Source organism: Lipotes vexillifer, unplaced genomic scaffold, assembly GCF_000442215.2.
Source record: "Lipotes vexillifer unplaced genomic scaffold, Lipotes_vexillifer_v1.1 scaffold253, whole genome shotgun sequence".
NCBI lineage: Eukaryota > Metazoa > Chordata > Mammalia > Artiodactyla > Lipotidae > Lipotes > Lipotes vexillifer.
Window position 1 is genome coordinate 225,413 of NW_006780322.1, and position 12,111 is coordinate 237,523.

The window sequence follows — 12,111 nt, forward strand, 5'->3', positions numbered from 1 at the left end:
AAAAAAAAAAAAAAAAAAAAGAAGGGACGTGTTACTCCAATATAAGTGGGTCACTGTTCCAACTCCCAGAGCAATGTCACAAAGCTTTTTCCCAGGAGAGGCAAGCCATAAGAACAGAGAGCTCCACACATCTCCATAAGCAGACTGACTTCATTTGGAATAGAACACAGAGAAGTTCAGGCCTAACAACACCAGCAAAAACAATGCTGATCACAGTGGTAAGCAATTAAGAGGAAGCTGCTAGCTACATGATACGAAAAAGCCATACAGTAGACAAGCTAGAAGTTTAAAAGAAAGGCTCAAAGACTGACCTAAAAGACTACCTCTAAGAAAGGGCCTTACAGTAACTGAATCAGACCACGGAGCAATTTATGCCTCAAGGCATTGTTGAAAACAATACAGCAATCAGCTTAGCTGAGGCTAACAGCTGATACCAATATTGCAAGACAAACAAGAAGATTAACAAGGAGATGAAAGAGACAGTAAAAGAGAACTGAGTTAAAGCTACAGTCATAGGAGGAGGGAATGGATGGAGACCACAGTCAGGGAGGCTGTACATATACCAAAGACTCTGCTTTTGGGACTTCCCTGGTGGCGCAGTGGTTAAGACTCCATGCTCCCAATGCAGGGGGCCTGGGGTCAATCCCTGGTCAGGGAGCTAGATCCCACATGCATGCCACAACTAAGGAGCCCGTCTGCCGCAACTGACAGGGCGCAACCAAATAAATAAATAAATAAAATATTTTTTTAATAAAATAAAATAATCAAATGCAAATCCAATTAAAAAAAAAAAAGACTCTGCTTTCCAGTGAGGAAATTCAGAAGGTGCATACTGCAGGGGAAACAGACTTCACTTCCAAACTAGTAACCAGACAAGCAAAACAATAACAAATATTCTCAGACCAGAGAGGGAATCAGTAACCAGAGCTGCAACAATATATTATCTAAAATGTCCAGTTTATAACAAAAAGTTGTGACACACGCAAAGAAAAAGAAAAGTGACCCATTCACAGGAAAAAAACAAGCAACAGAAACTGCCTTTAAGGAGACCCACATTTTGGTTTTAGCCAGCAAAGACTTCAAAGCAGTTATTATAAATATGATCAAAGAAGAAAAGGAAATCATGCTTTAAAAATTAAAAGAAGCTTCAATGAAATCCCTATTAAACCACCAATGTCATTTTCACAGAACTAGAACAAAAATATTGCACAATTTGTATGGAAACACAAAAGACCCCGAATAGCCAAAGCAATCTTGAGAAAGAAAAACGGAGCTGGAGGAATCAGGCTCCCGGACTTCAGACTATACTACAAAGCTACAGTAATCAAGATAGTACGGTACTGGCACAAAAACAGAAATAAAGATCAATGGAACAGGACAGAAAGCCCAGAGATAAACCCACACACATATGGTAACCTTATCTTTGATAAAGGAGGCAAGAATAGTGGAGAAAAGTGGAGAAAAAAAGGAGGCAAGAATAGTGGAGAAAAGACAGCCTCTTCAATAAGTGGTGCTGGGAAAACTGGACAGCTACATGCAAAAGAATGAAATGAGAACACTCCCTAACACCATACACAAAAATAAACTCAAAATGGATTAAAGACCTAAATGTAAGGCCAGACACTATCAAACTCTTAGAGGAAAACACATGAAGAACACTCTATGACATAAATCACAGCAAGATCCTTTTTGACCCACTTCCTAGAGAAATGGAAATAAAAACAAAAATAAACAAATGGGACCTAATGAAATTAAAAGCTTTTGCACAGCAAAGGAAACCATAAACAAGACAAACAGACAACTCTCAGAATGGGAGAAAATATTTGCAAATGAAGCAACTGACAAAGGATTAAACTCCAAAATATACAAGCAGCTCATGCAGCTCAATATCAAAAAAACAAACCAATCCAAAGATGGGCAGAAGACCTAAGAAGTCATTTCTCCAAAAAAGATATACAGCTTGCCAATAAACACATGAAAGGATGCTCAACATCACTAATCATTAGAGAAATGCAAATCAAAACTACAATGAGGTATTACCTCACACCGGTCAGAACGGCCATCATCAAAAAATCTACAAACAATAAATGCTGGAGAGGGTGTGGAGAAAAGGGAACCCTCTTGCACTGTTGGTAGGAATGTAAATTGATACAGCCACTATGGAGAACAGTATGGAGGTTCCTTAAAAAACTAAAAACAGAACTACCATATGACCCAGCAATCCCACTACTGGGCATATACCATGAGAAAGCCATAATTCAAAAAGTCATGTACCACAATGTTCACTGCAGCCCTACTTACAATAGCCAGGACATGGAAGCAACCTAAAAGTCCATCGACAGATGAATGGATAAAGAAGATGTGGCACAAATATACAATGGAATACTACTGAGCCATAAAAAGAAATGAAATTGAGTTATTTATAGTGAGGTGGATGGACCTACAGACTGTTCATACAGAGTGAAGTAAGTCAGAAAGAGAAAAACAAATACTGTATGCTAACAAATATATATATGGAATCGAAAAAAAATAAAAATAAATTGGTTCTGAAGAACCTTGGGGCAGGACAGGAATAAAGACGGAGATGTAGAAAATGGACTTGAGAACATGGGGACGGGGAAGGGTAAGCTGGGACGAAGTGAGAGCGGCATGGACATATATACACTGCCAAATGTAAAACAGATAGCTAGTGGGAAGCAGTCACATAGCACAGGGAGATCAGCTCAGTGCTTTGTGTCCACCTAGAGGGGTGGGATAGGGAGGGTGGGAGGGAGAGGCAAGAGGGAGGAGATATGGGGATATATGTACACATATAGCTGATTCATTTTGTTATACAGCAGAAACTAACACAGCATTGTAAAGCAATTATACTCCAATAAAGATGTTAAGAAAACATTAAAAAATAAAATTAAAAAGTAAAATTAAAATTATTTAAAAATTAAATAAATGTCTCATCAAATAGAAAATAAGCTAACAGAACTTACAAAAGAAGCAAATGGAAGTTCTGGGGTTGAAAAGTACAACTAAAATGAGAAGTTTCCTAGAGGCTCAACAGTAAATAGGGACAGACAGAAGAATCAGTGAATATGATGATAACAGAGACTATGCAAGCTGAAGGACAGCAAAAAAAAAAAAGAAGAAATAAAAATGAACAAAGGCTCAGAGAGCTATTTGACAAGATTAAGTGTACTGACATATGTATAATGGGGGATATCTGAGACAGAAAAGAGCAGAAAAAAATAATGGCTGAAAACTTCCCAAATTTGATGAAAAACATCCTGCACATCTGAGAATCCCAATGAACTCAATGATAAACAGAGAGATCCATGCCAACATGTCATAATCAAAATCAAAATGCTGAAAGACGAAGAGAATATCCTGAAAGCAGCAAGAAAAAAGCAAATCACATACAATGGAACACTAATAAGAATAGCTGATTTCTCACCAGAAACAATAAAGGCAGAATACAGTGAGTGGAAAGACATATTCAAAGTGCTGGAAAAAACTGTCAACCAAGAATTCAAAACCCAGCAAAACTATCTTTCAAAAAGATAAAATAAAAACATTCCCAGATATACAAAAACTGAGAGAATTTGTTGGTGGCAGGCCCATCTTACAAAAAATACTAAAGGAAGTTCTTCAGGCTGAAAGCAAGTGACACCAAACAGCAATTCGAATTTACAGAACAAAACAAATAGTGCTAGTAAAGATAATTATGTTAGGTAATTACAAAAAGACAGGACACTTGCATATTTTCCTTTCTTCTAACAGATTTTAAAAGCAAGCTTACATAAAACAACACATATACAATTGTATTATTGGGGCTATAACATATAGAAATGTAACATATTCAACTATAACATCAAAAGGAAGTACATGGGAGCAAACTTAGAGTACAGCAAGGAAATGACACTGGGTGATAACAAATCCACAGGAACAAATAAAGAGAATAAGAAAAAGAATAAGAAATAAGAATAAATTCAAATATTACTGTAGGGGCTTCCCTGGTGGCGCAGTGCTTGAGAGTCCGCCTGCCGATGCAGGAGACGCGGGTTCGTGCCCCGTTTCGGGAGGATCCCACATGCCGCGGAGCGGCTGGGCCCGTGAGCCATGGCCGCTGGGCCTGCGCGTCCGGAGCCTGTGCTCCGCAAAATGGGAGAGGCCACGACAGTGAGAGGCCCGCATAACGCAAGAAAAAAAAAAAAAAAAAATATTACTGTAATAAGCTCTATAAATATAAATATTTGCTCTCTCTACTTCTCTGAGCTTCTTTAAAATACATAAAACTATATAAATAATTATGACAATGTAACAATCTACTCTTGGGTTTGTAACATATAGGTGTATTATGTATTATAATAATTGCAAATACAAAGAAGAGGGAATAGATCTATATAGGAGAAACATCTCTGTTATCACACTAGAATTTAGTTAGTATAAACTGGGAGTATATTCTGGTAAGATAAATTTTATAAGCCCTACAGCAACCACTAATAATATAACTCTAAAAATTAGCTAGGACTTCTCTGGTGGCGCAGTGGTTAAGAATCCGCCTGTCAATGCAGGGGACACGGGTTCGAGCCCTGGTCCAGGAAGATACCACATGCCGCAGAGAAACTAAGCCCGTGTGCCACAACTAATGAGCCTGCGAGCCACAACTACTGATGCCCACATGCCACAACTACTGAAGCCCGTGCACCTAGAGCCCATGCTCCGCAACAAGAGAAGCCACTGCAATGAGAAGCCCACACACCACAACAAAGAGTAGCCCCTGCTTGCCGCAACTAGGGAAAGCCCACATGCAGCAACGAAAACCCAACACAGCCAAAAATAAAATAAATAAAAATAAATAATTCATTTTTTAAAAAATAAAAATTAGCTAGAGAATTATTAAAGAAATTAAAATACTGGAAAATATTCACTTAATGCAATAAAAAGCAGTAAAGGATGAACAGAAGAACAAAAGAGTCATGAGGCATATGGAAAAGAAAAAGTAAATCAGCAAGTATAAATCCAATGTTATCAATAATTACATTAAATGTGAATGGATTAAACAATCACATCAAAGGCAAAGATTGGGGCTTCCCTGGTGGTGCAGCAGTTGGGAATCCGCCTGCCAATGCAGGGGACGCGGGTTAATGCCCCGGTCCAGGAGGATTCTACATGCCGCAGAGCGGCTGGGCCCGTGGGCCATGGCCGCTGAGCCTGCGTATCCGGAGCCTGTGCTCCACGACGGGAGAGGCTGCAGTGGTGAGAGGCCTGCGTACTGCCAAAAAAAAAAAAAGGCAAAGACTGTCAGTCTGGAATTAAGAAATAAAAAGATACAACTATAAGCTATTTACAAGAGATATACTTCAGCTTCAAAAACATAAATAGGTTGAAAGTAAAGGGATGAAAAAATATACAGCATTCAAGCAGCAACCGTAAGAACTGGAAAGTCCACAGAGACATAAGACAAAATAGACTTTAAAACAAAAAAATATGTTGCAAGAATTAAAGAGGGACAACAGCAAAAAGGTCAATTCATCAGGAATATATAACAATTATAAACATAAATGCACTTAATATCAAAGTCTCAAAATATATGAAACAATTCTGACAGAAAAGGGAAAAACAGACAAATAATAATAATTGGAGACTTCAATACCCTACTTTCAAAAATGGAGAAAACTAGCAGAAGATCAACAAGGATCAGAAGACTTGAACACTATAAACCCACTAGAACTAAGACACATGTATAGAACATACCACCTAACAACAGTAGAATGCATATTCTTCTCAAGCGCAAACCATACATTCTACCAGATAAACATGGTAGGACATAAAACATGCCTCAGTTAAATTTAAAAGCACAAAAATCCTATAAAGTATATTAGGAAATAGTTTAGATGAATTAAAACAAAAACACAACAAGCCAAAACTTAAGGCACACAGCTAAAGTAGTGTTTAGATCTATCAATGTAAATACCTACATTAAAAAGAAAAATCTCAAATCAATAACATAACATTTAGGGAAACGTAAACCAAAACCACAAGATACCACTTCACAGCCACCAGAATGGCTATAATCAAAAAGACAGGAAAACAAGTGTTGTTGAGGGTGTGGAGAAACTGGAACCCTCATAATGCTGGTGGGAATGTAATATGGTGCATATTCTTTGGAAAACAGTTTAGCAGTTATTCAAAATGTTAAACACTGTTACCATGAATGAGAAATTCCCACTCCTAGATATATACCAAAGAGAAATAAAAATAACAAATACACAAACCTGTACGTGAATGTTCATAACAGCATTATTCATAAGAGTCAAAAAGTGGAAAACAACCCAAGTGTCCATCAACTGATGAATAGGTAAACAATATGTGACATATCCATACTATGGCAATAAAAAGGAATGAGTACTGATATACACTATAACATGGATAAATCTTGAAAACGTACTCAGTGAAAGAAGCCAGCCACAAAAGATCTCATATTGTATGATTTCACTCACATGAAAATGTCCAGGATAGGCATCTCCAACCTCAGCTGACTTCTCAGAACTACTGCCAATCCATCTGCTTATCCTTGGTCAGCTCCATCCCCTATTCACCTCAACATAAACTCTAAGCCTTCACCAAGCCACTCTTCTCAAATCCCTTAACCCACCTCCACAACTCTCAACCTCCCTCAGCAGACAATCTTGCTTTCTACCTCAAAACTAATCTCTCAGTTTCCTTTCTGTAAACTTGTATCTGTTCTTATGCTCATTTAATTCCCTTTTCCCTTCAAGTCACAGAAAGGAATATAGAAACAAACTGACTCTAATATCAGACTCCTCCATGTAATTCAGTTCTAAACACTGTCATGAAGAATGCAATGAAAATCAAATGGTTCATCTAATAAAAGATCTGAGGATCTATAAATACACCTAATCCAAAGTTAACATTATTGCAGGAGTTCAAAAGTAAAAAATTAGGCACAGCAAGACATTTTTAACAAGCTAGTCATAAGGACACTTAATATCTCCTTCTCTACATACCTGTTGAATGTTTGAAAGTCCCTGACACAGTGTCAGGAGATACCCTCAACATTCTGAGATCTGAAGAGTGATACTCCAACTCTCTAGTTGGCTCATGAGGAACAGATGGAGGCAATACAGATGCAAAAGACTGATTAATGTCCATATTAGAAGGACATACCTATGAAAAGAGATAAAAAATGAAGAAAATAAGATTAATTTTAGACTTCATCTACTGAAAAATAACCTCATTTTTATGAAAATGAATGCTAAGCAGTTATACCAGTTCCTCAAGATCATATTCTCAACCCTCCTGAATTCATATATAGATCATATCTTGTTTGGTTAATTCCAGGAAGGCTCTACAAATTATTTGAGGGTTTTGAAGTCTACCTGTATAGAATATTAGATAGGAGACCTAGAAGTGTTCTATTACTCAGAAGTTTGCTACTTAACAATAGTATGATCTGAACTATGGTAATATTCTTGACAAGCTCAAGGACTTTTTTTTTAAGGAGAGGTATGTTAGGGAAAGGAAAGAGGAAAGGAGGGAAGAGAGAACAGAAATATTTTCAAGAAATCCACAAATGTTTAGAAGAAAAATAAACGCATCAAAGAACTGTATCTGTGATCAGTTACCAAAAAACATAAGTTCTCAAATTTTTTGAAACAAAAGTAGTGGGAAATATAAACTGATGAAGTAAAGGTTAAATGCTGAAAAAGAAGTTCCTGAAGTTTCATGACATTCCAGCAAGTCCTTGTTAAAAAAGAAATCAGAGGGGACTTCCCTGGTGGTCCAGCGGTTAAAGACTTCGCCTTCCAATGCAGGGGGTGTGGGTTCGATCCCTGGTTGGGGGGCTAAGATCCCACATGCCTCATAGCCAAAAAAACAAAACATAGAACAGAAGCAATATTGTAACAAATTCAACAGACTTTAAAAATGGTCCATATCAAAAAAAAAATCTTAAAAAAAAAAACAAAAAAAGAAATTAGAAACTATTAGTACTGATGTTGGTACATAAACATTACACAACTTTTCATCAAATTCACAGTATACTCTCATATAAAAACAACATACCACTTTCATTGTCTTAAAAAGTTATTCCAGTGCTGCCCTCTCAGGAGGGAGTCTAAAAATGTACATAAGCATGAATTTTTCTATCCTCTTTTATGAAAGATTTTTCACTGTGTAGTAACAAACATTCTTAAGAAGCTGGCAGAATGTGGAAATAAATAATTCTACTTCTACTGCCCATATAGTTTCTCTAGACCCATGGTTCTCAAATGGGGAAGATTTTGCACTCCCCCACCTCCCCCCACCAAGGAACATGTGGCAATACCTGAAGATATTTTTCGCTGTCATAACTTTAGTGGGGGTAATGTTACTGACATCTAGTAAGTAGAGGCCAGGGATGTTGCTAAACATCCTAAAATACACAGAAAAGCCCCCCACGACAAAGAATTATCCAATCCCAAAGCAATAGTGTAGAGGAACCCTGCTCTAAACATAGCACAAAGTTCTTAGTTTTCAATTATCCTACTGCCAAAGGAGACATGCAGCTCATTAACAGCATGGGTTTGAACTGCACTGGTTCACTTATACATGGATTTTTTTTTTTCAATAGTAAATACTACAGTACTACACACGATCCAAGATTGGTTGAATCTGTGGATGTGGAAGAACCATGAATATGGTGGAATCGGGGATACAGGGGGCCAACTGTGGATCTTCAACTTCGCAGAGGGTCAGTGCCCCTAATTCCCACATTGTTCACAGTCAACCTTATATATCACATATATGATAGATAAACACCTGTGTGTGCTCATGCATGCACTGTGTTTAATAGAAGTTTTCCCCTAAAGCTTCCAAACGTAGGGAAAAAAATTTCTATTCCAATCTTGACTTTGATAACAGTTCAAAGCTTCGAAATATATAGATTATTAAAGCAGTTAATAAAAAAGAAAATGCAGAATGAAAAAGATGAGATATATTTATTTAAGAGATCAACAGATGTTTATCACTAAAAATTAAAGGAGTCAAGAGGGAAAAAAAAAAATCAAGATTGGTTTATCTCCTAGTTTTTATCAATAATGAAGACAGAATCAAAAACAATGAAGAGGGCTTCCCTGGTGGCGCAGTGGTTGAGAGTCCGCCTGCCGATGCAGGGGACACGGGTTCGTGCCCCGGTCCGGGAAGATCCCACGTTCCGCGGAGCGGCTGGGCCCGTGAGCCACGGCCGCTGAGCCTGCGCGTCCAGAGCCTGTTGCTCCGCAACGGGAGAGACCACAACAATGAGAGGCCCGAGTACCACAAAAAAAAAAAAAAAAAAACAATGAAGAAACCAAGAAATGCTAACACCTCTACAAGAACTGAGAAAATCTGTAAGTCACTCTGATTTTAGGAAAAAAATGAATTATTCTGATCTAAGCAAGGTGAATTTGAGATGTTGGGACTATTCGCAGGAAAATTTCATACAAGATAGAATATGAGTCTACCTAGGGGAAATAATACTAGGGTCTTAAAATAGAGATGATAACCATCCACACAGAGAAAAGCATTTAAACCTTGAGAGGAAACAAATTCTTTGGGATGGAGGGGGGACCAACAAAACAAACACAAAAGAAGTCTAAGGAGTCAACCTTAAATAATATTTAAGAGTTACGTGGCCAAAATAAGGGATACTAAAACAGTATTTTATTATAGAGGTTAAAAGAATGTAATATGCTGCTGCCAGGAACAAGGAGAGAGAAGGAACAGAATAACGAATTAGAGTAGGAAAGTCCTGGTAAGAGACTAATGGTCTAGTTTCAGTAAGGGGAACTAACAGCCAGGCACTAACCATGTAAGTGCTACATACCTTACACCCCATTTAACATAACAACATTTGAGGTTGATTATTATTGTTCCTATTCTTTATGTAGACAAGGAAGGAGAGTGATCCTCCAAAATCATTGGCACAAGGCTAATAACAAAGTAACTGAACAGGGTTTTGACTCCAATTCTCCAGTCTCTTCATAGCCCTAACCTACATCATACATAAGTGGATACCCAAATAATCATTTAGAGAATGACGGATACGTATCAAAGTGAGGCAAACAAGTATGAATGCCTCTTTTGAGACACAGATGAGAATAAGGAAGAAACCAAAGAGTAGGCAAACCCTCTGAGAGCAAGCTGGGCCACACAGGAAGATTATCACCATGTCTGGCTCATTGTTTCCCTCATATTAGCATAACTCCCAGACCATAGAAGAGAGCTAAGAGTGAAAGACAATATAGAGAACAGCATCTTCCCTGGACTAAAAACCTAGTTAAGGGCAAATAAAATTTGAAATTGTGTCAGAGTTAATCTCAGCACATCACTGTTAACTGAATATACATCTTCATGTCTTTAAATATATTTTATCTACATGAAAAGTTGACAAAAATTCCAAAAGTAGCACTATCAAAAAATTAGAAACTCTCAGTTTAAATATAATTAACACTGCTGTACGTTATATATGAAAGTTGTTAAAAGTAATTCCTAAGAGTTTTCATCACCAGGAAAATTTTTTTTTTCTATTTCTTTAATTTTGTATCCATATGAGACGATGGATGTTCACTAACTTTATTGTGGTCATCATTTCATGATGTATGTAAGTCAAGTCATTACGCTGCATCCCTTAAACTTATACTGCGTTGTATGTCAATTATACCTCAATAAAACTGGAAGAAAAAGGCAAAAAGAAACTCTAAGTTTAAAATTGATATTTTGTTTCTCATTCTTATTAAAACTAACTTTGACCTTCACTCTTGCCAAAATGATGCAAAATCTTGGCTTTGTTTTCACTGAAGAACAGTTTATGGTATAGTGGTTAAGTATATTGACAAGGTTAGTTTCAAATACTAGTTCCCCTACTTGCAAGTTCCTTAACCCTCTAAATATCAATTGTAAAATGGGGATGATAATAATCCCCAACAATCCTCCCTGATAGGATTGACCAAAGGCCTAAATGAATTGAGGCATGTAAGTAAATCTCTTAGCATATTATTTGAGCACAGTGTGTTAGCTATCATTTTCATCCCCATCGTTATTAAACTGAAAATTAGAATTAAACAATGTCTAGAATGTTGAAGAAAATAAAACTAACCTAACAGTTCTCTATATTAAAATTTTTAAATAAGTTGTAAATAAAAGGAAAAATTCATCACAATATCTTTGTTCAGTTTCTCTTTTCAACTACCTGAACCTAAAGGTCAAAATATAATTGCAGGGACTTCCCTGGTGATCCAGCGGTTGAAACTCTGTGCTCTCAATACAGGGGCCCAGGGTTCGATCCCTGGTCAGGGAACTAGATCCCACATGCCGCAACTAAGACCCGGCGTAGTGAAATAAATTAATTAATTAATATTTTAAAATATAATTGCAACTCAAACTAGCAGCTTTCCAATGACATACTACTCTTAAACATGGGAAAACAGGAAAAGGAAAGTAACATTAAGTATACCACATACATGACCTAACTGTCTTTAATGACTAACAGAATGTAAGGATATATTATCAGGAAGTGGGACCCAGATTGGAGCTGACAGTATCAGACAAAACTGGATGGGCAATGGGACCAGAGAAACATTAAAGCCAAAAGATCCAAGGATCCAGGTAAATGAAGCCTTGTATATAAAAGAAAATTGTGACTTCAAGATACTTCTGAAGTTAAAATCTTTCAGGGGTTTCTAAACAAATACTTGAATATGTCAGGGCCTATATACCAAGGCCTGTACATTGAAGGCCAGAGGGGGAAAAAAGCACAACTAAATATCTCCATGAATGAGTCTAATCTTAACACCATCCCAAAGGTTCTTGCTGGCACAATTTGGAAGAGTTAAGATGCCTCAAGATGAAAGGCTTGCAAGCTCCAAAGGATGGCCTTTTCCAAAACACCACAGAAGTCACTAAATCTCATGGTCTACGAAGCACAAATATTTCTTTTACGCCAACCTCTTACAAATTAATGCAACATATTCCTGTATATCAGATGAAAACCAGATTACACATCACAATTTGGTATTAGAGGATATAAATGGCCCTATACTTTCATCCCCATTTTTCAACTAAAATATTTCTTTCCCT

The 12,111-nt window shown here is 37.2% G+C and overlaps 1 protein-coding gene across 1 annotated transcript in view; it reads right to left on the bottom strand.

Annotated features, from left to right (window-relative positions):
• ALMS1 (ALMS1 centrosome and basal body associated protein) overlaps positions 1-12,111 on the bottom strand; it is a 236,820-nt gene that overhangs the window by 181,666 nt on the left and 43,043 nt on the right. The window contains exon 8 of the mRNA XM_007453424.1: positions 7,023-7,113. Within this exon, the coding sequence (XP_007453486.1) occupies positions 7,023-7,113 (91 nt within the window). The remainder of the gene's footprint in view (positions 1-7,022; positions 7,114-12,111) is intronic.